At 37.3% G+C, this 26,550-nt stretch overlaps 2 protein-coding genes across 2 annotated transcripts in view; one reads left to right on the forward strand and one right to left on the reverse strand.

Moving 5' to 3' along the window:
• Nucleotides 1-17,159, forward strand: part of LOC120624092 (sensory neuron membrane protein 2-like) — a 36,509-nt gene extending 19,350 nt beyond the window's left edge. Inside the window, exons 5-11 of the mRNA XM_039890436.1 lie at nucleotides 2,018-2,186; nucleotides 8,465-8,556; nucleotides 12,448-12,662; nucleotides 13,366-13,491; nucleotides 15,220-15,406; nucleotides 16,085-16,210; nucleotides 16,919-17,159. Coding sequence (XP_039746370.1) covers nucleotides 2,018-2,186; nucleotides 8,465-8,556; nucleotides 12,448-12,662; nucleotides 13,366-13,491; nucleotides 15,220-15,406; nucleotides 16,085-16,210; nucleotides 16,919-17,149 — 1,146 coding nt within the window. The 3' untranslated portion in view covers nucleotides 17,150-17,159. The remainder of the gene's footprint in view (nucleotides 1-2,017; nucleotides 2,187-8,464; nucleotides 8,557-12,447; nucleotides 12,663-13,365; nucleotides 13,492-15,219; nucleotides 15,407-16,084; nucleotides 16,211-16,918) is intronic.
• An 8,739-nt stretch (nucleotides 17,160-25,898) lies between these two features.
• LOC120623878 (periodic tryptophan protein 2 homolog) overlaps nucleotides 25,899-26,550 on the reverse strand; it is a 29,066-nt gene continuing 28,414 nt past the window's right edge. Inside the window, exon 17 of the mRNA XM_039890154.1 lies at nucleotides 25,899-26,061. Within this exon, the coding sequence (XP_039746088.1) occupies nucleotides 25,929-26,061 (133 nt within the window). The 3' untranslated portion in view covers nucleotides 25,899-25,928. The remainder of the gene's footprint in view (nucleotides 26,062-26,550) is intronic.

Consider the following 26,550-nt stretch of genomic DNA (forward strand, 5'->3'; position numbering starts at 1 on the left):
CTTAATGAAGGAACTGACATAAAACTAGAGCTAAATAAATACATACATAAAAAAGTTTTCACAAGTAGATATAACTCAGTAACGACCCTTCACCACACCGCTACAGGATCCTCTCATAATGATAAGGATTTAGGCTGAAAGTAGTCCACTACGCTGGCCAAATACGGACTGGTGGGCTTCGAACTTATTTGAGAATATTATATAGAACCCTCAGCACGTCTACCATGGGCAGAAGACTATATTCCCCGGGAAAAGATATAAATGTATCTTCTCCCACAGCTTTATCAACTCGCAGATCACTGGCGCACAAGTGGAAATAATATCCAAATAAAATATGTGTATTAATAAACGGGGGTGAACTTCTCCTATTCCATGTTCCAGTGATATAGCAGGTGGGCACGTTAATTATATCCCTTGTCAGGGGATATAATCTGGGGATATAATTTTTATCCCCCGCCCGTGCTAGCCCTGCAGGTGTTCTAAACGTTTACCATAAACTGGGGAAAATGGGTAAAGTTTTTGAGCGAGGAACTATCCGCGGGTGTGAAGTAAGACTTGCGCGGGGCGTTTTCACTGTTTTTGGATACAATGCACTGCATACAATAATCGCTGAATGTTCTTAATTCTGTGGTATGTAGAACCCTCAGGTTTGCTGGAAATATAAATTAAAAGCGCACATAAAATTTAGAGATGCGTGCTGGGGATCGAACTCGGTACACCGAAAGGCAGGCCGAAGCATTAACCACTAGGCTATCACCGCTTACTTGTACTAATGTATTATTATGTTCAATAAAGACTTCATCTATTTATCTATCTAAGGCTAAGGTTTATAAATTCAAATTCATTTATTTCAAGTAGGCCTACTTTATAAGCACTTTTGAAACGTCAAGTATGTATGTTTGTAGTGACTCTACCACCGGTTCGGAAAGCAGATTCTACCGAGAAGAGCCCGCAAGAAACTCAGTATAAAACGTCTTACCCTAAGCTCAGACTTTTCTTTGGAGTGAAAACCAAAGTTGATATTTACAAAGCATTTTCCAAGTCCTGGCTTAACGTGAAACAAAATTGAAGACTAATGAAACACTTAAACACCTTTTAACATAACACAAAACAGTACACCCGAAATAAGTAAAATATCTTTGTTAAGATTGTCCATATTTTAAGTTTAAATGGGCCCCCATTTAAAATTTAATGGCAATAGCAAAAAGGTTATGGTTCTAGCCAATATTAAACAATAAAAAGCACACACATATATGTGTGTATTTTAAGTCATTAAATATTGTAAGGGTTGTCAAGTTATTTTTCAAGCTACCTTTATATAGTAAACAAAACTTCCTTTGGGTAACAATGGCCAAAGTTATGCATAATCTGTGATCGAAATATTAAGTTTAAATAGCCATGTGTGTGATGTATAAGCCTTTATTAAGATACATTTAGTTTTCTTACAATATAACTTAATTGATATTGTCAGCAACTGTATCTGTTTTTCTAAAGACAAAGGCCTCTTCCAACTTTTTCTATTAATGTCGATCTCTTGCTTCCCTTAACCTTCTCTTTCCTGCTAAAGCTTTGAGTTCATTTTCCCATTTTTAAAATTGTTCGTACGCAGGTATGCACGCACACACAAACACACACACATACACAAACACAAACACACGCATACACACATACACACACACACATGCATGTATATTATTCATAAAAATATTATTCAGTCATATTAGTACCCGCAAAACAAGCTACGCTTACTTTGGGGCTAGATGGCGATCTGTGTATTGTCAGCAGGTCAGTCACTTCATACCATTTAGCAGTTGACAGTAATTATTTTACCTCTAATTCTAAACGTTCACTATAAAATGGGGAATATGGGTAAAGTTTGTGAGCTAGCAACTATCCGCGGGTGTGCATGCGCGGGGCGTTTTCACTGTTTTTGGATACAATGCACTGCATACAATAATGGCTGAATGTTCTTAATCATGTTGTTTAGCCTTGTTGAGAACACATATCTTTGTTCCAGGCTGCTCTGCTGACAGTCAACGACTTGATGCCCAGTGCCGTGGGCCTGGTCAATATAGCCCTCGGCAGCTTCTTCAGCAACCTCACCGACCCGTTCCTGAGGGTCAAAGTGCGAGACCTGTTCTTCGACGGCATCTTTCTGAACTGTGTTGGAGAAGCGTCAGCTTTGAGTGAGTAACATCTTAAGATTGTTACATGATAGTGATTGGATTTGATTTTAGAATTTGCACTTTTTTGATCCATTCTCTGAATCGTTGAGTTCTTCATAACAATCCAACTCTCTCTCTTTAGTCGGTCCTTCATGACTGAATATCGTGATCTCTGCTATTGCGAGTAATCTTGTGATATATAATGTCTCTCCATCGGGACCTGTCCTTGGCCATTTATACTGCCTTGTAGAAGGTGCAGGCACCGATTTGTATTAGTAGATCTGACCACCGGGTTAGAGATCTGCCACGAGGACGTTTGCCTTCTACATTTCCAATCCCCATCAACTTTTCAATGCTCTCGTTTCCACGTTGTGTGATATGTCCAAAATAACAAAGGATGTTGTGAAGGAAGATGGTAGAAAGACGTGTTTTGAATTTAAGTTGTGAAAGAATTTATACATTTGTGCGCTTGGCAGTCCACGGTACCACATTTCGCATCAATTCGCTGTCTTTCTCTGGCGCGAACAGAAGTTTCTACGCCATAAAGGAAGATAGGAATGATTAGTGCTTGTACCAGTCGTAATTTGGTTATAATGGTTATGCTACGATTCTTCCAGATATTTGTTAACCTAAGCATCGCATCCTTAGCTATCGCCATTCTTCGTTTGATTTCGGAAACAATCCAAGAATCCAACCAATAATATAATAATTGCGAATGTGTGTTTTTTGTGTATCCTTTAACACCCTAACTAAGCGGTTGCTTAATTGAAAAGACGGAGAGTAACATAGGCTACTTTTGATCCTCGAAAAACATCATAATCGCAAAGTTCGTTTAAACGAACAATCGTATTTTTAGACCAAAAATCAGGGTCCCTTCACGTCTTAAAGGAAAACAACGACTTATTTCGCAGCTGTTATTTTTATAAGTGCTCTTACCTACATTTGGAGGAAAAATCTGTTACCAAAATACTGTCTACATTTAAAGTATTTGTAGCTTCATCCCAAATTTTAAGAAAATATCTTTGAAGATAAATAAGACGTCCTTTTTATATCGAAATAAGTTTACTGAATCCAGCAAATCGTTTACATACAAACTTCCGGCTCTGTAACGTTAATTTAAACTGCCTCCAGGTTTTAATAAACAATAATTTTTCATCTGTCACACGTACATATTTAAAAGTTCCGATGGGAAAACTTCTGGAGCATCCGTAACGGTGAACCTAAATAGGCTTTGAGTGAACCAATAAAATGAAACAAGTTAAATGAAATTTTGCGAACTGCAAACATAAAATTACGAAGTTATCTACTTTCTACCTACTAAAATATTGTGACGTTGACAAACAAGACTTACCTCTAATGATAATTTGATGGACTTGTTATTTATTGAAACTTTGTACTTTTGTATAAGTATTAGGTACTGAGTATTCTGGTTAAAATTACGTAATGCACGTTTTTTACGTGCCATAGATGGCACTTTTGATGCGTACATTACGTAAAAACTGCGTACCTACATCGTTACCTGTAGGTACCTGTGTACCTACGCTATCATCTCACTGATGGTAGCGTTAACTTCATTCGGAAATTAAAATCTAAAGACTACTAATTAACCCAGGCAGGAGACAAAATCTATATTCCCTGAAAAGAGATATCTGTCTGTAGGATGAAGTGTCCATCTGTTAAACGGGAACGGGGAATAGGAGAAGTTAAACCCCTTTTTTTATGCGCCAGTGCTCGGAATGTTGATAAAGCTGTGGGAGACGGTACACTTTTATCTTTATCCCGACGAGATAATTGTCATTTTCCCATGTTAGCCGTGCTGGTCTAAGAAGAAACCCATAACAATCTCAAAAGGATGTTCTTTTTGTTTTCACAATCTCACATTGTCATTTAAAATCCCTTCTTATATTATAAATGTAAATGTAAGTTTGTTTGTTACGTTTTCACGCAAAAACTACTTAACTGATCCTCATGAAACTTTGTACACATATTCTTGGAAGTGTTAGAAGTAATATAGGATACTTTTTATCCCGTCATTAAGCTCGGACGATTTTACACCATAACTCCGACAAATTATAACCCATTTAAATCATTATTTTTGTACTATAGAGGTTATAACATGTGTTTTTTGTTTCCCCAAACTATGTGTAGATCTAAATGTGGTTGGATTGAATGCCACATCAGAAAAGAAAATCAAACGGAGACGAAGTCGCGGGCAAAACTAGTTAGTAATAATTTATACTGATATTTCTTCCAAGTGTAGGCATATACAAAAAGGTTTACTTAATCTGAAGACTCGAAATTGCAAAAAAAATATCGCAACGTCGTCATCATCGCATACTACTTAAAGTCGAATAAAGTAATGTCACGACCTCAAATTAAACCTTGAACTTAGAAGTACCTTGAAGGTAATATTTACCTAGTTGCTTCTAGAAATATGAAGGTAGTGATTTAGAAAAATAATAAATAGCTAGAAGAGGAAATAAGACATTAGATGATGCTTTGCATGAAGATTTGAGCGCTGAAGCGTGAAATTACGTTATAAGATACTTTTAATGACCCACGCTCCGCTTTCCTGAACGGATGATTGTCTCACGTGTAGCTAATACCTGAGTTTTAACTTAGGCACGTATATAAAACTTATTACTAGCTTTTCTTTAATTACATATCGCTTCACATTATCCAGTATATGATGGTTGGCTAGATTTAAACAGGCACCGTTGTTGACCGCTGTCTCTATCACAGCTTATTATTAAAATAACATAAACCTAAAAAGAATATTGCTACAGTTTGATATATATAGTAGACGGCCAACTGGCGCAGTGGTCAGTGACCCTGCTTTCTGAGGTTGTTTCTGAGGTTTCGATTCCCATAATTGGAATATGTTTGTGTGATGAACATAAATATTTTTCAGTGTCTGGGTGTGTAGGCAACACATATATATCAGTTTATTTTATTTATTCATTCACACACTGTATGCGCATTATACCTATCATTAGACTTTTTATGTGTTCTTTTATAATATTATTTCGTGTTGTCCTCAATTTTTGCTGTGTAATGTGTTCTTGTTAGATTTAAATATATATATATAATATATACATCTGATTTGAAAGTCTTTGTGCGTGTTAATTCAATCAAACCTAACGCACCCCCTAAAGGTGTTTGTCTGTATATTATTAGTATTTATGTATATTATTCATAAAATTATTCATCTGTTATCTTAGTACCTACCCATAACACTAGCTTCGCTTACTTTGGGAATAGATGACGATGAGTGCATTGTCTTAGTATATTTATAATATATCTTCTGATTGTAGGTATCAGCCTTGTATAAAAAAGCAATTATGTACGACTTCTTTGATCTCGTGGTAAATGCCGACGTCGCGACATTATATAGAGGTTATGCAGACCAGTGGCGTGCACTTCATACATGCACAAAAGCTCTGCCAACCCTAAAAATTTTATATAATCTAAGGATTTTTCCATTTTATGGCATCTTCCTTCTTTATGCATACCCTGGTCAAAAACCCTGTGGACGCCACTGATGTAGACCCATTACTACTGAGCCCAGTAGATCCTCTACTTACTGAACTTAGGTGTTGGTTTATCCGAGATATCGCAATCGAGGAGTCGTTTAGAGTAACGAAATGCGTTAACAGCAGAGTAAAATTGATCTTATAAATATTGTATTAATGCTCTAATCAGCCGACAATAATTCGGCTTTAGGTTAAACGTTTGATAATCAAAAATTAGAAGTAGATGATTTGCGACTGTAAAAAGAGTAACATTAAACCCATTTTACTTTGACGGTATTGAGTTTGAGATGTGAAAACGACTCTCCGATTGCGAGCGTGCAAATCTCGTACGAAGATCTATGTAATTGAGCATGTAATATTGAGTAGGAATATGTAAGTTTATAATAGCATTAATATTTTATTTTATTTTATTTTATTTTTTCTTTAATTGGAAAACCAATAGTTGTAGATACTAACTAGTTAACAGATTGAATGACTTAAAACTAATAACAGGTTTCCACAGATAAGTCTTATATAAACAAGGGTACCTGATAGAACCCAGCAAAAACGCAGCAAACTAAAACAAAGTGTTAAGTTTACCTAGCATGCAACAGTTTATCTACTAAGTTGCGACGTACACTATTCATATATAACAGAATTAAGAAGGCGAGAGACACGGATTATAAAGTAATTAAATCTATTCTTAGTTTTAGTTAAGGGTACGTGCAGAATCTTTTTATGCCTAGGTAATCGCGAGGGTACAAATAAATCTAACTTAGTAAGTAATTCCGGACTATCTATTGACCCTCTAACAATGTTAAGTAAGAGACAAACGTCGGCAATGTTTCTACGTGTATGAAGGATAATATATATCATAATTATCCATTCTAGTGTAAATACATTTATACCGGTATTTTTGTAGTTATTATATAAATATAGAATCTTCATGTAAGTTTATTTTATTGTTTATAACATGCAACATCCACTTTTCACCTTTTCATCGGCTTCGCACTCTTGGGTTGCCTTTAAAAGATCACTTTTAGTGATAAGGCCGCCTTTGCAACCTAGCACTACGTACTATTACTGTTTTCCTTGTGTTTTTCCTATTGTGTTGTGTTGCAATAAAGTTTCACTATTCTATTCTATTCTGAGGCAATCTTTCCGGTCACAAGTAGGCATCCATCCGTTTCGTCTATCTATTAATACTATAAAAAAAAAGCAATAGATGAATTTATTGGACATCTGTCTGACATAATGATATTAAAGTAATATTCATTTCGTATAACTGCAATAAGAATTTTCTTGGAATCGTCCATTGGCTCAAAGGAAAATGTTACTCAAAATAATAATAAATACCATCGAGATTAATTGTCTCTCAACTTCGCTTGATCAGCGAAGACAATAATGCCTCAGTGCCTTCACTGATTACTTTTTCATTACAAGTTTTTTATCTGCAGTTAGATTTCTTACATTCGTATATTGTATAGCGAAGAGAGAGTAGAAGCCTTACTATATTTTGTACGGGAGCTATGGTGATACGCTCGACCGTAACAATAGGAAGATCTTCCGCCGAGCGGGTGATCGTGCTCGGGGATAGAAGTCCGTACATTCATTTTTGGAAGTTGTATATATAGGCATTCTTAGTGAACACTTCGCTAGTGAGATGCAGGATTTTAATGGTGCCATCTAGTTCTGTAAGGTGGAGATCGCTACAATTTTAATATTATAAATGCGAAAGTATGTTTGTTTTTCCATCAATAGCCTATGTCACCAGTGGCGTGCACTGGGTTTCTCACCAGGGTATGCATACAGCAGGAAAATTGCATAAGACGTCCAAAAATCCTCCTCTTATACGAGTTATAAATAAATAAAATAAAAAATAATAAAAATAAATAAATATACTACGACAATACACACATCGCCATCTAGCCCCAAAGTAAGCGTAGCTTGTGTTATGGGTACTAAGATAGCTGTTGAATATTTTTATGAATATAATACATAAATACTTATAATATACATATAAACACCCAGACACTGAAAAACATTCATGTTCATCACACAAACACTCTCCAGTTGTGGGAATCGAACCCACGGCCTTGGACTCAGAAAGCAGGGTCGCTGCCCACTGCGCCACTCGGCCGTCAATTAAAAGTTATTAGGTAATAAAATTCAATAATTCGTTATTTGAATATCAATTTTGAATAAATGTGTGCTGATAGCCTAGTGCTTAATACCTCGGCTATCCTTTTGGTGGGATAAACTCGACCCCCGGCATGCACCTCAGACATTTCAGAGTGATGTGGAATGTTCCACAAAGATATATGAGACGAGCATTTAGAAGTCATACTTCCTTTGGTGCGTTAGGGAAAAATGATGAGAGTAATTGTTTACGATGCGCGCGCACACCGTCACGAAAAACCGACACCCTGAAGTTTGACACTGTATGCTTTGAATTGTCAAAGTCTGTGGGCTAATTCCGGTGATTTAATTATTTTTTTTAAATGTACAAACAAAAATCTCAAATTTAATGATGAAACTTGGTTTTCCGATAATGAGATAACTAGATAATGCGTTATAATAAATCTTTCAATGTAATTAATACCTTTTTCCATTGTTAGAGTAGTTTTTACTACAAACGCAGAATAAGGCGAAAAATAAAATTTTGAAAAGAAGAGAAGAGAAAAGAGAATGAAAAGATTTTTATCCTGTTACGCCAAAGAAGTATAACTTCTATCGCGTGTACATAAGTAAACAAACGTTTTTTAAATTAGATTTGTTTTATTTCAGGCTTGGTGTGTGGAAAAATTAAGGCAGATAAACAACCAAACATGCGACTCGCAGATGACGGCAACGGGTTTTATTTCTCGATGTTTAACCACGTAAGTTGATTATCACAGTTTTACGACATTTCTTCTTCTTTGCACTTTTCTTCCATAATCTTTGCACCAATAATTATAGTCCACCAATCCACACTGGGTCAGCGCAGTGGACAACAGCCTTAACCCCTTCTCATTTTGGTAGGAGATCTGGGATCTGTAGTGGACCGGTAATGGGTTGATATGAAATAATGAATGAATAATCATTGGTTTGTTTTTCGCCGGTAAGCATATTTTCTTCGATTCTATTTACTTACTTCCCCTGACCAGGCTTCGTTGATGTTGTCTGGTATTCATCTCGATATAAAAACATGGATAGCAGCTTTATTTTTGTGCCTTTTGGAGTAGAGACTTTGGGACCGTGGGGTCCGGAGGCACGAGCTCTTTTTAAAGAACTACCGGTGATCCTAGAGCGGGCAGTTGGCCAACAAATTAGTTCGGCCGTCCAGGGGCAATGCTGCCAGCATCTTAGGAACTGTGTCTCGCTGCGGTGGTTTCGAAGACGTTTTAGATTTTATTTAGTTTTACATAGTTTATTTTAGTTTGTATTTATAAAACAAATGTGAAAGAAATAAATAAATTATATTCTATAAAAACACTCGTATATACGGAAATTATCAGAGCAATGTTACAAAGTATCCGATCTCTACTTATTAGTAACATTGCTATGATAATATCCGTAGGCGTTCCCGAATTCACAAATAAAAAAAAAACGTCTTAATTGTACTTTTTCGGGTATCAAAGGACTACTAAAATCTGATGTATATACTTCAAAAGTAATATATTTCGCCGTTCAGATTCCACCCGCCAACCTGACATCAGCTCTGCGGTGCATTTTATTTTTAGTCTCATTTTTGTTACGTTTTGAACTACTAAATATTTTTGCATAGGTATAAAATACTTCTCAATAATAGATCATGTTTCATTTTATTTCACTTCTTACCACCAGCTGTTCTGACGTACACGTTTATCGGGGCATTTTAGAAATTAGATCGAATAGCATTTTATTATATTTTTGGAAGCCGGATTCGGACTCGGCCCCCCTAAGCCCTAAGGCTTTGGCTTTACTTTCGGTGATAGCCTAGTGGTTAGGCCATTTGCCCTTTTTGATTAAATAATAATTTAGTTAATACCTACTAATATTATAAATCAATCAATGTAAGTTTGTTTGTTACGCTTTCACGCAAAAACTACTTAACCGATCCTCATGAAACTTTGTACACATATTCTTAGTGTTAGAAGTAATATAGGATACTTTTTATCCCGACATTAAGCTCGGTTCCTTTGGGGGAGGGGATGAGGGATGACAATTTTACACCATAACTCTGACCAATTATAACCAATTTAAATAATTATTTTTGTACTATAGTGGTGGTAAATGTGGTTGAAGATAAAGGATAGAACTCCTCAGCGGACAGCAGCGAACCCCTCATTTAAGGCTTAGCGATACTGAATACTTTTATTTTTTTAGATCTACAACTAAATTTAATGCCACATCAAAAAACAAAATCAAACACAGACGAAGTCGTGGGCAACAGCTAGTATTAAATAAATAAATACACTGCGGTAACACACACATCGCCAACTAGCCCCAAAGTAAGCGTAGCTTGTGTAATAAGCTGACTGCTGATATTTTTATGAATAATGTACACATATTACACAAATAAACTCCCAGACACTGAAAAAAAATCATGTTCATCACACAAACATTTACCAGTTGTAGGAATCGAACCCACAGCCGTGACTCAGAAAGCAGGTTCGCTGCCCACCGCTCCAATCGGTCTTCAAGAAACTAAGCATAAGGAAATTCTATTTGACCCAAAACTTGGCTGTAACTTACAGCAAGAGTGCTTAGGTTTATTCCCAAAGTGATTATGTTCTAAATGCTCCAGAAGTTTGTACCTAAAGTGGTTTGGGCCACGTTGTTAAAATACTATCGTCATTAGAATATCATGATCTTGTAAAGCCAAGGTCACACGCCTTGTAATGTTTTGATGAACTCTCAGGAGTACCCGGGTTCGATCAACATTAGGAAAAAATGTGGAATTAATAACTTCAGAATCGTATCTGGTCTGGTGGCTTTGGCCGTGGCTAGTTACCATCTTACAGACAAAGCAGTAGAATTATGAAAATCCATTCAGGCTATGCATATAATATAATTGCCATACGCCAATTTGGTAGTCCAAGGCTTCACAACGTGGGCGCCGTAGAACCTACAGAAAATAAGCCGCGAGGCGCTCCTTCTGTACATAGGTACTTCAAAAAAATCAAGAAAAAAATTGTTTTGATATGCTTTGTTTTTTCGGATTATTTGTAACAACGTAAAGCAGACTTGCTGGCGAGCCTCACAATGATGGTTCTTCCAGAAAGAGTTTAAACCCTAGGGCTCAAAGGGACTGAGGTTGGGGTTTCGGAAGTTTCGGAAGAAGAAAAAAGAAGTTTTAAATTTGAATTTGATAAAAATCTTTGCGGTGCCCCACACTAGTCGAATTTCATTCTAAGTCGAAGACAAAAATATCTTTTTTCAAGTAGGCCCATAGATTGCACTTTTGATGCGTAAATGTTTAAACGGTAGTGAGATGATGGCGATAACCTTATTCGTAAACTTAAAACTAAAGCTACGAGGGTTCCATAAGCACCCTGGTCTAAGAAGAATCCCACAAAAACTTAGGCGGGTGTGCTTTATTGTTATCACCATACAAACACACAGAGGACACCAAGTTCAGCCATCCTATTTTTGGTGTAGTTTCATTTTTCTTAATCCTTTGTTAAAAAATAATATTATTATGGTTTTATTAGTTTCATAATGAGGATGTTTTATTTTTTGCACCTATCTGCCTTACCTAGTAGGTACAAGAATCTATTTCTACTAGCTAGGTTTTTTTCTTAAATTGTAAGTGCGCCGCTGGCTTGGGAACCTGGCTTAGCCCGCTACCATCTTACACTGTATTATACTTACCACCAGGTGAGATTGCAGTCAAGGCCTAACTTAGTACTACTAGTGGAGTAAAGTAAAAAAAAGTACGCGTCTGACGCAAACTTGAAGTCCGCTAAGGAACTCGCAATAGCTCGCTCGCAATTTGATAGGATGCAGATGATGATGATGATGATGATGTTTTTGAAGTCTAGACCTATTCCTTACGACATATTACAGCGGGGTTACTATAAAATTGATGAATTTCTTAATGACAAGGTTGCTTGGAAGCATCCGGCTCCGCTTTCATCTCTCACAAGATAGAAAATGATTTTTAAAATGTAAATTGTTGATATTGGAAAAGAGCAAGTTTCTTGCGGCTTCTTCTCTGTACAATCTGCCTTCCGAACCGGTGGTAGAGCCACTACACACAAACAGTCAGACTTGACGTTTCAAAAGTGCTTATATTAGGCCTACTTGAAATAAATGAATTTTGAATTTTGAGCAATTTATTCAAACATTGCAAATTGAACTTACTGTAACTGCCTGTTCAATTTTAAAATGGGCAGCTAGCTCACTTTAAAATTTATCAGGTCGGCGCATATTATATAACTATATGAAATAATAAGTACCCTTTTTTACCCTGTTTTTCAACCGATTTTAATGAAGCACTAATGCCCGTTTACCCTAAACCAAGTGATAACGACTAATAAAACAAGACACACATCGCCACCTAGCCCCAAAGTAAGCGTAACTTGTGTTATTGGTACTAAGATGACTGATGAATATTTGAATGAATAATATAGGTACATAAATACTTATTATAAACAGATAAACACTGAAAAACATTATTCGTCATCACATAAACATTTTCCAGTTGTGGGACTCGAATCCACAGCCTTGAACTCGGAAAGCAGGGTCGCTGACCAATGTGCCAATCGGCCGCCGTTAGATCTATTACATACAAAATCTTTTTCCAGCTCAACACAACAGAAATCGGTCCGTTTGACATGGTCCGCGGCACTGAGGACATCCAAGAGCTGGGTCACATTGTGGCCTACAGCGGTGCGGCGAGCATGAAGCACTGGGGAGACCCCTACTGTGGCCAGATCAACGGTTCCGATGGCTCGATATTCCCTCCACTGAACCAAATTGTACCTGAGAGGATTTACACTTTCGAACCGGAAATATGCAGGTTTGATTTTTTAATAGAAAAGTCTATTTTAAACCCTCGACGGAAAAACGACTGAGTGCTATAAATTTGACGTGGCTCTGTGTTTGTTTGTAGCGTCCCGTATTTCCCGAACGGATGAACCGATTTTTATTTTCTTTCGTTTGTTTGCAAGGTGAATTAGTCGGGTGTGTCCTTAGCTATATTTGATGAAAATCTGCCCAAGATGGCCGCCGTCACGAAATGGCGTAACACATTTTATTGTTCACAACTCCCAACAAGAGTATCAAATGAAAGGGCTTGGCTAGTAGAATAATGTACGCCTTTAAGAGAATGAGAAGTGAAAAGTCTGTTATTCCATACACACAAAAAATCCTTTTATTTTATTAGTAGTACCAAAACCAAATAGCTAATAATATACCTACCCATCAATACTGCGAAGTAAAACCTTTATATTTAACATTACAGATCGTTTATCATGGCAATTTTGTATAAAACGATAAGAGAGTTTATTGTATCTTCTAAAAACTATTCAAATCTTGCGCGATATTGATAGCTAAACTACACTTTTAGGTTTAGAGACTTTGGCTTCAGCGTATACAAGCATAACCCACCATATAAAATCTTCTTCAATCAAGACTAAAATATTTTACCTAAATGAGATTTTGTGTGTCTTAACAAGCTAGGTGTCGCCAATGTGTTTCTAATAGTATTGTTATACTGACAGATCTCTGTACGTGAACCTGGTCGGTGAGAGGAATATCTTCAACATCAGCACTTACCTGTATGAAATCGACGAAAGTGCCTTGGCGTCGAAACTCGCAAACCCTAACAACAAGTGCTTCTGCAAGAAGTGAGTAACAACTATCATTGGTAACGCTGATGGAAGGTACCTAAGTGACGATGTAATTTAAAGTTATAGCACACCAACTAGCAAAGCATATAATGTTAGTGGAACCGATCAGTATAGTCTGAGACAAGTTGAAATGATAAGTCCATCATAAATACCCAAAACAATGGGGAAGCCCACTACTAATTACTTTCACCTAGAGGACGCCACATTTACTTTACTAATATTTGAACGGTCTCATCAAACTGCGTGATGTCACCTGTGTGTAAATAAAGTGATCGGGTTCTTTAAATCTTCTAAATAATGGAATTGGATCAAACACCATTGTGGTGGTGTTTAGTACCGCATTATACCAATACCTACTTCTGTTATTACTCCAAATAAAATATGAATTAATAACCAAAAACTAAGAAAAAAATGGTTGAACTTGGAAAGATAAAATATCGAAGGAATGTAAAATTCTGCAATTTCGCTTATTTATCATTTAGTTTTTAATTCATCTAATACTGTTCTGTTATACATTATGTTATGTTATTAGTTAATACAATTCTGTTTTTGTTTTTCTAAGATAAAAAGAAAGTAATCGTGGAAAGAACGCTTCACGCGTATGTACGACATAACGAGTTTCGTTGGTAGTGAACCACAGATTAAAAATATGCTTGTTTTTAAGTTGTTTCACAAAAATATTAATTAGTCATTCATTTCATGTTTCGGACATTCTATATCCATATGTTTTAGTGTTTTTTTAATTACGTTCCGATTGAAATATTCCACGGGTGTAAAGTGAAAAGTGCGCAGGACGGTTTCACTGTTCATGGACATAAAACACTGCGAACAATAATGGCTGAATGAGGATTCTATATGTTTTTAATTCAATGACAACTAAAGAGAAAACTTGTTTCAAATAGCTACTACCTATTCAAGGACTTAGTTAAACCTTAATTTAAACTTTTGCCAAACTTGCAAGAATTTCCGCGGACCTCGAGCAATGAGTTAATTACCAAGTTTTACTTAATAATTACCTGAGTAACTTTTTAATTAAATACAAAGCCACTAGAATTTACAATACGATTTGAAACTGATTAAAAGTGCTTAATGGATATTTCTCGTTCTACTCAAGTAGTAAGCTCGTACTACGGATCACGAGTTATTGCTTTCCAATATAAGGTTGGGTGTTTCGGTTAAGAAAATAACCGTACCAGCCCGAAATTCGGAAATAGCCGTAGTCCAATATCTCAGAGCGTATATTTATTATCACATACATAACAAGTCCTCGATGTCAGACTTACCACATTAGGAACAAGTAGTTTGTAGCTACATAGTCATGATACATCATCATGTTATGATAGCCTAGTCGTTAGGACTCCACGCACGCGCCATCAAGTAAACTTTGCCCAGTTTTATGCGTGTTTAGCAATATCACTTGCTTCAATGGTGAAGTAAAACATCGTGAGGAAATCTGAATGCCTGAGAGTTCTGATTGGTGGATTTCACACGCCTCTAAGCATTACTCTTAAAGGCGTGTGAAATCAACCAATCTGCACTGGGCCAGCATGGTGGACTACGGCCTTAACCAATTATCAATGTGGGAGAAGATCCGTGCCCTGTAGTAGACCTGTAATGAAAATGATGATAAGTAGATTAAAGATACTCGAGATACTCCGAGCGTAGTATTTTAATCTTCTTACTAACTTAATGTACTGGCCAAAAATAAATTCTTGTTGTGTTTAGAAATTGGAGTGCAAACCACGACGGCTGTCTTCTGATGGGACTCCTGAACCTGGGCCCATGCAAGGGGGCGCCCGCTATCGCGTCACTGCCCCACTTCTACCTCGGCTCCGAGGAGTTGCTAGAGTACTTTGACGGTGGTATTAGCCCGGATAAGGAAAAACACAAAAGCTTCGTGTATCTAGATGCAGTAAGAGTTTTTACTTTTTCATCTTTATACTACCCAAGTCTCAATGACGATTAGGAAGCCCTAGGGTTCTTTTAATCTGGAGAAGTTTTTAACAATTATTCAAGTAAAGTCAACATCTCTTGAGGATGCTCTGGTTTGAGTGAAACGTGCGTTTCACCAAACAGATCTTCGACAATGTACCCTACATCTGTTGGAGTGGAGTATAAGGATTGAAGAAATTATAAATAACACCAGACAGATTCTCCTGCTTTACGCGGAGTATAACAAATTAAGCTTAATTTTCATAATAGGTATATGTAGGGAATCCTCATTTCCCCCATGTATCCGCGCTCTTAGGTACCAATTATACCCCAACGTGTTCAAACTTGTCACCTTGTTTGTTTGGGGACACAAAAAGAGCCTCCCGGTTTGAGCTTTGATTTATACCGGTTTTTAGACCCGGAGTCCCTGTGGTTTCTGGGTCACGGAAACGCATCTGTCGAGATGGACCTTCGTTCGGGGACAACAGATCAAATGACTCAACATTTCTGAGTAGTTGTTTCGCCGCTTGGGGTCTCCGCCACTGCTGAGATCACTGAAGTGAAGGAAAATTCGCTTGTGCTACACCGATTTGTATTTTCAGATTAAGCTTTGTGTTCATTGCGTAAGATACCTACACCTGCATGTTTATTGTTGCAGACCACGGGTGTAGTACTGAAAGGCGTCCAGCGTCTCCAATTCAATATTGAGCTACGTAATATGAAGGCCGTGCCACAGCTAGAGAATGTACAGACTGGTGTGTTCCCGATGCTATGGATTGAGGAGGTAAACTATTATTTTAACGTACGAAGAACTGCCCAGTTCTGTGGCATTCACGCAAATATCAGACTGCTTTGAACAAATCTCTTATAGGAGAAATTATGAGCTTTGGTGGACACGATACAAACATACTTTTTATCCCAGAATTAAGAATACTTATACAGAATTCTCATTCACCAAATTTATTACATAATAAATGTAAATTAATAAATGTCGTCTATAAATCTGTCTCTTTCTAGATGGTAAAGCATCGAGTTTAAATCACAACGGTTCTAATTTCCCTTCATATTATAACACAAAGCAATATAACACCGTAGTGCAGTGCGTGCGCGTTTTTTTTTTAACTTTAGTTTTTGGCATATTTTTAAAATTAATTTATCAAGGAGATGAAAATATTGACACATAAAAATTCAACAATCAACACACTTATACTAAAACTTTCTAATACGCAGGCGCAAACACATGCATTAAACACATGTGTTCTATCTCATTCTCTCGCCGGCTGAATCCTACTTTTTGTATTTGTGTCTCTTACCAGTCGTTTTTTTCGTTGCATCCGGTTTGAAATCACAACGATTCTAAAGAAGTTTCACTTCAAAAAGATTTCGATGAATTGAGAACCTCCTCCTTTTTGAAGCCGTTTAAAAAAGATAACTATTAGTAAGTATTACATGTTGTTTGCAAGCTCTAAACCTTGACCACTTATTCTCCCAGGGTGCGGAAATACCAGCAGATCTCCGCCAGGAGTTGCAGCAAGCGCACACTTTACTCGGCTACGTGGAAGCCATCCGCTGGGCTATCCTCGGCTTGGCTATCATCGTCTGCGTGGCCAGCGCGTGGTGCGTGAGTCGCTCTGGGGGCATGTCACTGTGCGCGCGCCAACACAATAGCGTCAGCTTCATATTGACGCCGGGGCACCATTTTGATGGAAATAAAGGGCAGTAGTTTTAAGTGACATGTGTTTTTTTTATGATCGCCGTTCTCTCAATAAAACCTCAAAACTGCGTGTAACCAATAGATCAACTGTTGTTTTTTTTTATTCTTGATGTTGCCCGCAACTTTTGTTTTATCGATAACTGCAGTTTTTTTAAGCGGACAATAAGTTGTTTGTCACCGTCTCTAGAAGCGGTGATTGCCCAGTGGGCACGAATCCCAGCAAACACCTCTAACTCTTCTAAGTTATGTGCGTTTTAAGCTATTAAAATATCACTCGCCTCAACGGTGAATGAAAGCATCGTGGGGCAATCTGCATACCTGAGAGCTCTCTAATGTAATGTTCTGAAAGGTGTGTGAAGTCCACTAACCGCACTGGGTCAGCGTGGTGGACTACGGCCTTAAACCCCTCTCATTGTGGGAGGAGACCCGTGGCCTGTACTGGGCCGGTAATGCGTTGATTTGATGATGATGATGAACTGTCTCCAGGATACATCTATCATGTATATTAAGTCCCAAGCTGGACTAAATGCCTCCCCCAATGCAAGGGTTTGCCCATAATCACCACGCTGGACAGACGTGTTGATATTCGTTTGCTGATTATAGTAACAAAGACTCTAAGGACGCTGCTAACTGTTCTGCGTTACGCAACATCTATCTGGCTCAAATTTCTTCAAGGTCGGTACAGTGTTGGAGCGTAAATACGTACAGAATGTAGTTAACAGACAGATAAACTTACATTTATACTATTAGTATTGTTAGGTAAAGTCCACCACGCTGGTGAAATGAAATCAGAAGCCTCCCACTAGACATAAATTAAGAAAATCAATCCTTGACTACAACCTCACCTTGTACTAATAATATTGTCTAACCATCAATATTAAATTTTAAAACGCAGTTCTATTAAACCCATACACGGAATCGGTTACTAGGGGACATCGTATCGGAACGCTAAATCGCTTAGGCACGTCTTTGTCGGTATGGTGGTAACTAGCCACAGCCTAAGCGAGACAAATTACTATCTCCATGACGATATCTGCCTACGTACTAACTTAAATCGCAACAAGGTTTAGTATATAATATGGTCAATAACTGCGCTGTGCTAAATTTAAACATACATTTATTGTGAATTTTTGGGTAGCATCCAAAATAAAATGAAACGCAGCCTACTTCTCTGGTTGAAGAAATAAATACCTTATTACGAAATACGCAAGCTCTGGTTTTGTTTACGGAAAATAAAACAAAAATTTGGCAGCATTCAGTAATAGCATCTAAATTGTATATATAATCGATTTGACCCTCGGTTCGCATAAGAGTTGACACTACCAAAAGGGTGATATTTATGGAAATAATCTTTTTCGATTATTAACATAAATATCAATATTTTTGTTTCAAAAAGGAAAAGTTAGTACCTTGTGGTTAGAGTTTTTGGCTTTCGAGGGGACTGAGTTTTATCCTACTAACCTCTTCGGAGTTACGCGAATTTTTTAATTTAAGCTATTTTAATATTGCTTGAATGAAAAAACGCTTAAAAACACTTGCTTTAATGATAAGGATAACATCGAAAGAAACCTGCTTGCCTAAGGTTTCACCATAACGTCCTCAAGAGCGTGTGAAGTGGTTGTGGTTTTTATGAAAACTAAGCTAAATTTGCTATAGTTATAGTCCGCGAAAAGCAGGAGAATCTGTATGGTGTAATTTATAATTTCTTCAATCCTCATACTCCACACCAAACAGATCTTTGGCAATGTACCCTCTACGCACGTTTCGCTCCGAAACCGGAGCATCCTCAGGAGATGTTAACTTTACAATGAATACTTAATTGTTAAGTATAAGGATTGAAGAAATTATAAATTATACAATACAGACTATAGCAAATTAAGCTTCATTTTCATAATATATCATGGATTTCCGCAAAGTAACGACTGCTTCTATCCAATACAATAGATAGAAGCAGTCGTTACTGGTTTCAAAAGGGGAACAGTACTTTGTGGTTAGGGTTTTGGCTATTCTTTCGATGGGACAGAGTTCAAATCACAGCACGCACCTCGTAACTTTTCTAACTTATGTGCATTTATTGTAATTGAAATATGCTTTAACGGTGACGGAAAAGTCGTGAGGAAACCTGTATACCTAGAGCAGAAAGACGTGTGAAGTCCACAGATCCGCACTGAGCCAGCGTGTTGGATTACGGCAGACCCTTCTCAATGTGGGAGGAGACCCGGGCCCTGTAGCGGGCCGGTAATGCGTTGATATGATGATACAAAATTCAGCCCGATCAGTAGTTTGAGCTGTGAATTAATACACCGAAAAGGCTGACTCACCAATTTGTAATCTTTGCCTTTTTTATATATAGTAAATTTTCTTACTTGTTTTTTTTTAATGTAATAAACTAAATAAAAATACATTTGGGTACCATGTCCATAAGTGAACAGTTACACGGCTTATATTTATTGTAAATATTAATTTTAGCTTGTAATTATTATCTATATATATAAAAGAAAGTCGTGTTAGTTACTTCACTTATAACTCAAGAACGGCTGAACCGATTTAGCTGAAAATTGGCAGGGAGGTAGTTTAGAGCCAGGAGAAGGACATAGGATACTTTTTATCCCGTTCGACATCATTCCCGTGTGACTTGACATGTAACGTCAGTCACTATAAAACGTGGTATAACAAAAAAGAATCAGACTTGGAATAACAAAATTGACGTATAATGACAGCTATGTAATGACGTATGGATGACTATTTGATATTTGTAAGAAATCAATAATATAACTATTTCTATTAAATAAATAATTAACATTATTGCCCAATTGCCCATTCGTATAAACAGTGAAGTGAACTATAAAACTCGGTATGGTTAAAAATTTAAGTTTTTAGGTGAAGTGAAGTTTAATTAATAATGCCGCGACCAAGACGATCGAATCTTTCCCGACAAAGCCGTGATGCAAGAAGAATACGAAATACTGCAAATGAAAGGACTGAAGAAGAACAAGAAATTGCACGTGAACAGCGCCGCGATAGTATGGCTCGACTTCGTGCTTCTCAATCACGAGAGCAAAGTGAAGCAGCCCGTGAAACAGCTCGGTTGGCAATGCAGAATCGTCGAGCGAACAACAGAGGTCAACAAATAGATAATTTGCGACGCAGAACAAGATATTTATCAAGTGCTGATTTGAATCGAGCAGCGTTTCAATACGATTGCAGCAATGATTACAGCTTGCATCCTAGCGTTTGCATTGGGCAAATGGACGTAGTTTGCGAGTATTGTGGTGCATTAAAGTTTTCCGGAGAAACGCCTGGATTATGCTGCCTTAATGGTAAAGTGAAATTGCCATTGTTGACTCCGCCACCTGAGCCATTGTATTCATTGCTTTGTGGCGAAACACAAGAATCACGCCACTTTCTTGCAAATACTCAAAAATACAATGGTTGTTTCCAGATGACGTCATTTGGGGCAGATATTATCGAAGAACGGGGATTTAATCCGACATTTAAGGTATTTATTTTTGTACTTATATAGAATGTAGTTAAAGAATAACTTACTTTATCTATTGGTACCTATGTAGTATATTTGCTAATTCTGAACTCTACTCTCCCACCGAAAAAAGTGTTTATAACCCAGTTAATACTGTCTGGTTTTTATTTTGTAGATACAAGGACAGATTCATCATCGAATTGGATCATTACTACCTTTCGAAGATACACAGAATAAATTTTTACAAATATATTTCATGGGCAACATGGAAGAACAACTTGATCGACGCCTAGAGATCAATGCAGGAATGAAGCGAGCAATTCTTCAAGACTTGCAGTGTCTGCTTCATGAACATCATGCGTTGGTCAGGTTGTTTAAGAGTGCTTTAGAGCGCATGCCAAGTGATGACTATAAAGTTGTTATCAAAGCAGATAAACGACCATCTGGAACACACGAAAGGACATTTAATGCTCCAACAGTAGACGAAGTTGCCATCCTGATTGTTGGTGAACAATTGGAAAAACGCGATATTGTGCTTACACGTCGCGATACTGGGCAACTGCAACAAATATCTGAAACTCATCGATCATATGACACATTGCAATACCCGCTGATGTTTTGGCAAGGAGAAGATGGATATTATTTTAATATTAAAATGAAAAATCCATTGAATGGTGAGTATCAGTATCATAATTTATTTCATTTATTTGTGAAAGACACTGATTTAAAATAATGCTTATTAAAAAAATGGTTAATGTCTGTATTGTTTGCCTTTAAAATTTGCCTTTGAAATGGTTAATTATCAAATTTTTAATTTCAGGTGAAGAAACTACAAAGAAAGTTAGCTCAATGAATTATTACGCATATCGTTTGATGATTCGTCAAAATGCTGACAACTATTTGCTGCGGTTTCGTCGATTGTTTCAGCAGTATTGCGTTGACATGTATGTAAAAATAGAAACGGAACGTTTAACATTCATTAGGTTGAACCAAGCCAAACTGCGTTCTGAGGAGTACATCCATTTACGTGATGCAGTTAATACTGAAGGAAATGCAGCTAATATTGGTCGATTAACTATTCTGCCGGCGACATACATTGGTAGTCCACGTCATATGCATGAATATGCACAAGATGCAATGACATATGTTCGTCATTACGGTCGGCCCGATCTCTTTATTACTTTTACCTGTAATCCAAAATGGATAGAAATTACTCAATTGCTGCTTCCCGGACAAACATCAAGTGATAGACACGACATCACAGCACGTATATTCAGGCAAAAAATTCGGTCCCTGATGAACTTTATTGTTAAACAACGCGTCTTTGGAGATACTCGATGCTGGATGTATTCAATCGAATGGCAAAAGCGAGGCCTGCCGCACGCACACATTCTTATTTGGTTAGTGGAAAGAATTCAGCCTGACCAAATAGATGATATCATATGTGCTGAGATTCCTGATTATGAAGTCGATCCAGACCTACATGATGTTGTTACTACTAATATGATTCATGGACCGTGTGGTGCCATCAATCCCCAATCACCTTGCATGGTCGATGGAAAGTGCTCTAAACGATATCCACGGAAATTAACGGCGGAGACTGTCACTGGCAATGATGGTTATCCGCTGTATCGGCGTCGATCACCAGATGACAACGGTCGAACTGTCACAACGAAAGTGAAAAGAATGGATTTCGTTGTCGACAACAGTTGGATTGTTCCATATTCGCCACTTATTTCTAAATCGTTCAAGACACATTGCAACGTTGAATACTGCAATTCAGTTAAGTCCATAAAATATATTTGCAAATATGTCACGAAAGGCAGTGATATGGCGGTTTTTGGATTGCAATCCTCGAATACCAACGATGAAATTTCACGCTATCAAGTTGGTCGTTATGTGAACTGTAATGAAGCGATTTGGCGTATATTCGCATTTCCCATTCACGAACGTCATCCTACTGTTACGCATTTGGCGGTGCATCTGGAGAATGGTCAACGAGTATATTTCACGGCTTCGAATGCTACGCAACGTGCTGAAACACCTCCAGCAACTACATTGACCAGTTTTTTTGCAATCTGCCAAAGCGATCAGTTTGCACGAACTTTGCTTTACTCGGAGATGCCACGTTATTATACTTGGAATGCTTCATCGAAGAATTTTCAAAGACGGAAGCAAGGCGATGCGGTTCCTGGGTATCCAGATGTGCGTTCTACTGATGCTCTTGGTCGTATGTATACAGTTCATCCAAAGAATAATGAATGTTTCTATTTGCGGTTGTTGCTGGTAAATGTGCGTGGGCCAACGTCATTTGAGTCACTACGAACTGTTAATGGTGTAATATTCCCAACATATCGTGCTGCATGTGAAGAATTGAAGTTATTAGAAAACGATAGTCATTGGGATACGACAATCGCTGAAGCCATTATCTGTGCATCTCCAAGTCAGATACGCACATTATTCGCTATCATAATTTCGACATGTTTTCCATCAAACCCATGTAACCTGTGGCACAAATACAAGGATAATATGTCAGAAGATATTTTACATCAAATTCGTGTCAGTTCCAGAAATCACGATATTGAGATGAATGAGGAGATACATAATCGTGCTTTACTCTTGATCGAAGATATGTGTTACCTCATGTGCGGTAATTTATTAATCAGGTTAGGAATGCCAGCACCATATCGTGAAATGAATGACGCATTTAATCGAGAATTGGAACGGGAACGTGAATATGATCACCAGGAATTAGATTTAGTAGTTCAAACGAATGTACCCCTGTTGAATTACCAACAAAAGAAAGTTTATGATACTTTAATGAAGGCAATCGATGATGAAAATGGTGGTTTATATTTCCTAGATGCCCCTGGTGGAACTGGCAAGACATTCCTCATGTCATTAGTTTTAGCAACTGTTCGGGCGAGATCTAACATAGCGGTTGCAGTTGCTTCTTCTGGAATAGCAGCCACATTGTTAGAAGGATGCCGTACGGCTCATTCAGCATTCAAATTACCGTTAAATCTTCAAACTATTGAAGAACCAACGTGTAATATTGCAAAACACTCAGCAATGGCCAAAGTTTTAGCGGTATCGAAAATCATCATCTGGGACGAATGCACAATGGCGCATAAACGTGCATTAGAAGCACTTAACCGAACATTAAAAGATTTACGCAATGACTCGAGATGTTTTGGAGGAGCAATGATTTTACTTTCTGGTGATTTCCGCCAAATACTGCCAGTAATTCCAAGATCTACGGCTGCCGACGAAATAAACGCTTGCCTCAAATCGTCAAATCTATGGCGCCATGTGAAGAAACTGCAACTGACAACAAACATGAGAGTTGCATTGCTTAATGATACATCTGCTGAAGATTTCTCGGAGCAATTGCTGACTATCGGTAATGGTCAAGTACCTGTCGATGAATCGAGCGGATTAATATCATTTCCAAATAATTTCTGTAATTTTGTCTCATCAAAAGACGAACTTATCAACAATGTATTTCCAGAAATTATTTCTAACTACAAAAATTATGAATGGATGAGTGAGCGAGCAATTTTAGCGGCTAAGAATAAAGATGTAGATGACCTAAACAACATAATTCAAAATAAGATCATTGGAACAATGCATTCATTCAAATCTATTGACTGCGTCACAAATGAAGATGAAGCCACCAACTATCCAATTGAATTTTTAAACTCTTTGGACGTGCCTGGCTTACCACCGCACAATTTACGCCTAAAGGTTGGCTCCGTAGTAATCATGCTTCGAAACATAAACCAACCAAAACTGTGCAACGGTACGCGTTTGGTGGTTAGAAAATTGATGAACAATGTAATTTACGCTACGATAATGATAGGAAAATTCAAAGGTGAGCAAGTTCTCATTCCGAGGATACCGATGATCCCAACCGATATGCCGTTTGAATTTAAAAGACTTCAATTTCCGATACGTCTTGCATTTGCCATGACCATCAACAAATCACAAGGCCAATCCTTAAAAGTTTGTGGTTTAAATCTAGAACATTCATGTTTTTCCCATGGTCAATTATACGTGGCATGTTCACGGGTCGGAAGACCATCTGCGTTGTTTGTTTTTGCGCCTGATAATAAAACAAAAAATGTCGTGTATCACAAGGTACTTAAATGAAGAGCAACCTATGTACTAAAATACAGAAATAATTATGAATGATTGATGTAGAAATTTAATTTTTTTTGTATTTTTTCCAATAAAAAAAAAATCTGCTTATTTATTGACATTAAGGCGGAACAAAGTTCGCCGGGTCAGCTAGTTACTTATAATTTAAAGTCTGATTTTGAATAAATCAAAAAATATGTTTAAGAAAGTTCGAAGTGAAGTGAATTTGACAGTTGACTTTAACAACGATAGTGTCAGTAAGAATTAACCTATAGTTTTTCAATATAATAAAAAGAAATATGCCGTGTGGTGACGGCAGATAAGAACTCCTGTTCCCGCGGGTGTCGTACGAGGCGACTAAGGGAGTATAACGGAGAGCGGGCACCAGCGTCCCCTACCTTACTACCACCATATACTGCGATCACCAACCCGTCTGCCCAGCGTGGTGAGTATGGGCATACCCTGCCGTTAGTAGAGGCGTTTAGCCCAGCAGTGGACTGCAGTGGATTCTATTTTACAAATATAATATTATTTATTTATATTTGACTAGCTGTTGCCCGCGACTTCGTCTGCTTTTGATTTTGTTTTTTGATGTGGCATTAAATTTAGTTGTAGATCAAAAAAAATATCTATCTCCAACCACAGTTTGGGCAAAATTAAACACTTATTATAACCTTTATAGTACAAAAATAATTATTTAAATCGTTTATATTACGTCGGAGTTATTCTGTAAAATCGTCAAACACTCATCCCCTCTCTCAAAAGAACCGAGCTTAATGTCGGGATAAAAAGTATCCGATATTACTTCTAACACTTCCAAGAATATGTGTTTCAGTTTCATGAGGATCGTGTAATAGTAGTTTTTTCGTGAAAGCGTAACAAACAAACTTACATTGACATTTATAATATCAGTAGGGAAGTAGGGATAACGTCAAAAGGATCATCCATTTGGATTTCACAATACAAACTAGTGTATGTATAATATAAAAAATGTATTGTTTATAGTTTTTAGTTTGAATCGGCGTATGAGAAGGTGCACTTGTTTTTATTCTATTTTGAAATAAAATATAATTTATTTATATTAGATAACGTCAAAAAGATCATCGACTTGGATTATAAGATAAAATATAAACCAGTGTATGTATATTATAAAACATTTATTGTGTATAGTTAGTCTGAATCACTGTCGGAGAAAGTTCCCCGTCCACTCGACTGGTCGGAGTCCATTACCACGTCCTCTTGCTTCGGCGTCAACTCGCCAACTGATTTTATACAACGGATTGTGTATTTATTGAAGTCACATCTGAAATATACAATATAACATTAGTGTTTAAAAATCCCGTAACTAACATAATGATTTTAAAAAAAATCCTACTAATATTACAAAAGAAAAGCGAAAGTTGGTATGGACGGATGGATTGATGGCTTGATGGATGGATTGATGGCTTGATGGATGGATGGATGGATGGATGGATGGATTGATGGCTTGATGGATGGATTGATGGCTTGATGGATGGATTGATGGCTTGATGGATGGATTGATGGCTTGATGGATGGATTGATGGCTTGATGGATGGATGGATGGATGGATGGATGGATGGACGAAACAACCGCGTACGAAGACGTAGCTACAGCAGCTGATTAATTATATTTATTCCCTTTGTTCGGAACCTCATAACTAGAGGTTTGTACAGGATCCTTGCCAAAATCTTTACTAATGTTATAAATGCGTAAGTGTGTATGTTTGTTTGTCCTTCAATCAACTTGATTTTTGGCATAGTTAGCTAAAAGT

Source organism: Pararge aegeria, chromosome 5 (assembly GCF_905163445.1).
Source record: "Pararge aegeria chromosome 5, ilParAegt1.1, whole genome shotgun sequence".
In the NCBI taxonomy this organism is placed as follows: Eukaryota; Metazoa; Arthropoda; class Insecta; order Lepidoptera; family Nymphalidae; genus Pararge; species Pararge aegeria.